General features: G+C 37.6%; 1 protein-coding gene across 1 annotated transcript; it reads left to right on the top strand.

The window, feature by feature from the left end:
* The first annotated feature begins 487 nt into the window (after positions 1-487).
* Positions 488-1,892, top strand: LOC119279083. Its single transcript, XM_037560484.1, has 5 exons — positions 488-544; positions 933-1,145; positions 1,247-1,299; positions 1,375-1,464; positions 1,544-1,892. Exons 2-5 carry the CDS (start codon positions 945-947, stop codon positions 1,635-1,637), a joined length of 438 nt encoding a protein of 145 aa, XP_037416381.1. The 5' UTR covers positions 488-544; positions 933-944; the 3' UTR covers positions 1,638-1,892.
* Positions 1,893-2,485: the final 593 nt, after the last annotated feature.

The raw sequence follows: 2,485 nt of genomic DNA, 5'->3' as shown, positions 1-2,485 counted from the left end.
TTAGAGACACCTTACATGCTTATGGTTGCTGAAATATTTTTGTATGTGTTAAGCCAGTAATTTATTTTGCATTGTTTACCTCTGTTTTTAAGGTTCACGAAGCTACTGACCCTGAAAGAGTGGTGATGCGAGTGAGATTCTGAGAGGTAACTTTTGTTCTCTCAAACACATTCCATGTTAGAAAGATATTAATTGTCTTAAACGACCTAGACTACATGAAACACATTCTATGTTAGAAAGACATCAATGGTCCACCTTCTTTCTATCGGAAAAACAGGAAGGTCTCAATTTTCTTATTGGTTGGACCATTGTATTTAGTTATATTGTTATATATGGTCTCAATTATATTTGTAAGCAATGTACCATATATCAGTTTTTCATTTAGTAAAGAAGTGATCTTATCTACCCGCAAAAAAAAGTGATCCTATCTTTATGAATTTCTCAGATTGCTCTCATATCAAAAGGAGCTCGACGTAATGCTTCACAGATCTCTTCCTGCTCGGACTGGATTCATTGCTTCATAGGTATCTTGCAGCTCGCATTGGTATGAACACACTCACTGCTGAATTTAATTAGTTACACTTGATGAGCATATGCACCTTCTATTTATTTCAGTGCATATTACATAGTAAAATACCATATAAATTTCTTCCTCTTGATTATTCCATTCTATTTATTTGTTCAAACATATTGGCTATGATCTACTTCAAGGCATCCTGGTAGGCATTTAGTCTCACGTAGTAATGAGCACCCTCGCCGTCAATCACAACATGTTGTCACACCCTTGAAATAGAGGTCAGTTAGGATAATACAAAAGTATTACCCTAAAGATTTCTATGAGCAAGCCACTATTAGAGAATGTGTTCCTCACAATGTCCACTGATGGTACGTACAAATATCTCTTCCAAGTATATGACGAAGGGATTTGATAGGCAGATAAAAAAATGGAGTCTAATGATGGATCATCTGATTCATCAAGTGAAACAATCAATGAAATAGAAAATCATCCAAAATGTCGCTATATGACACCAAATGAGATTGTTTGGCGCTTGCCAGAGAGAATGAAGATTGATTCAGTGTCCAGGTTCCCCGTCATAAAGAAAAGCTTCTCAGTTGACAATGCACAAGTGTTACCTTCTACAAAGGTTGGCTAATTTCTTTTCATTCAAAGAGTATGTTCTTCCTAATTTTAACCATATTACCTACTACATACAAAGTACTAACTTGAAACATGAAATACTTCCAGCCATCTCCATGCAAAGAAATGATGACCCATCCATCTTCAAAGAATATCGAGAGGTTTGCCATCAATCACAAAAAAACATTTACATTCTCTATCTAAACATCGCCGACCCAACAATTTTATTTTCGCAGTGCGATGACCCTTACACCAGAGGATGCAAACAATACTACACCTCCCTCTTGCCAACCCGCAACTAATGTCATTGAGAAACAAAAAAATGGGTAATAGTTTTAAAACTCTCCGCATAAATCGACTGGTTCAGATTCAACATGAAATTCAAATGACGTTTTTTTTTCATAGGTACTCTTTGGCTAAGATGAGCATTGAACTTTCAGAAGATGAAACCACCAACACAGAGATTATTGGGCAATCGGGACATGCGAGGGAAAAATGACATCATCAAGGTGCATGCAATCACAAGAATAATGCTGCACAAGAATACTATTGTTTTTAGCAACATGAACGACATAGAAGAGATGCACCTACGAGCTACACTACTACCTTTCTACATAAAATTAGTTACATCCTTGCTTGAATTGTAATCCTGACAAACTCACGTTATTACTATTTCCAAATGACCCTATGCATATTACCTATGCAATTATTAAGTCTGAATTGTGAAGTCTATGGGTGATATGTACTTTACAGAGCTGATTATCTGTATTTTACTTCAATAGTTCTCAAATCTATTAACCTTGATGGTTCAATAAATATACAAATATATACTTCCTTTCATGATTTGAATTATTTATCAGCACATCAATTATCCTCTACAAAATCCCGCAGCAACGCGCGGGGTATCAACTAGTTCCATAAGTTTCAAGCAATGTACGCGGAGGGGGTGCAAATCTGCACGGTGTCATCCTTCCGAAGGTGAGTGAAAACTTTTTTCCACCATCCCACAATGGAGCTTGTGTCGAGGGCATGTCGAGCAGCAAATTGGTTGGTGGAGCTGAAGTAGTGCCAGACCTCCTTGTCATAGGGCACAAGAGGATGAGGTGAGCGGCAGTCTCAAGGACTTGATTACAGTTGCAGCAGCGATCATGATGATCCCAGTTCCGATGTTGTAGTCTGTCGGCAGTCCATAATCTATTTTGCAACAACGTCCACATGAAGAATTTCACTTTAGCTTCCGCCTTAATCTTCCAAACACTATCCAACACCAATATAGGGATCCTTGTCTTGAACTGAATATCATAGGCCGATTTGGCTGAGTAGTTGTTGTTTGAAGTAAGAGTCCAA

Source organism: Triticum dicoccoides, chromosome 1A, assembly GCF_002162155.2.
Source record: "Triticum dicoccoides isolate Atlit2015 ecotype Zavitan chromosome 1A, WEW_v2.0, whole genome shotgun sequence".
Taxonomy (NCBI): domain Eukaryota; kingdom Viridiplantae; phylum Streptophyta; class Magnoliopsida; order Poales; family Poaceae; genus Triticum; species Triticum dicoccoides.
The sequence above is the reverse complement of the archived record's forward strand: the minus strand, read 5'-3'. Positions and strand labels throughout refer to the sequence as shown.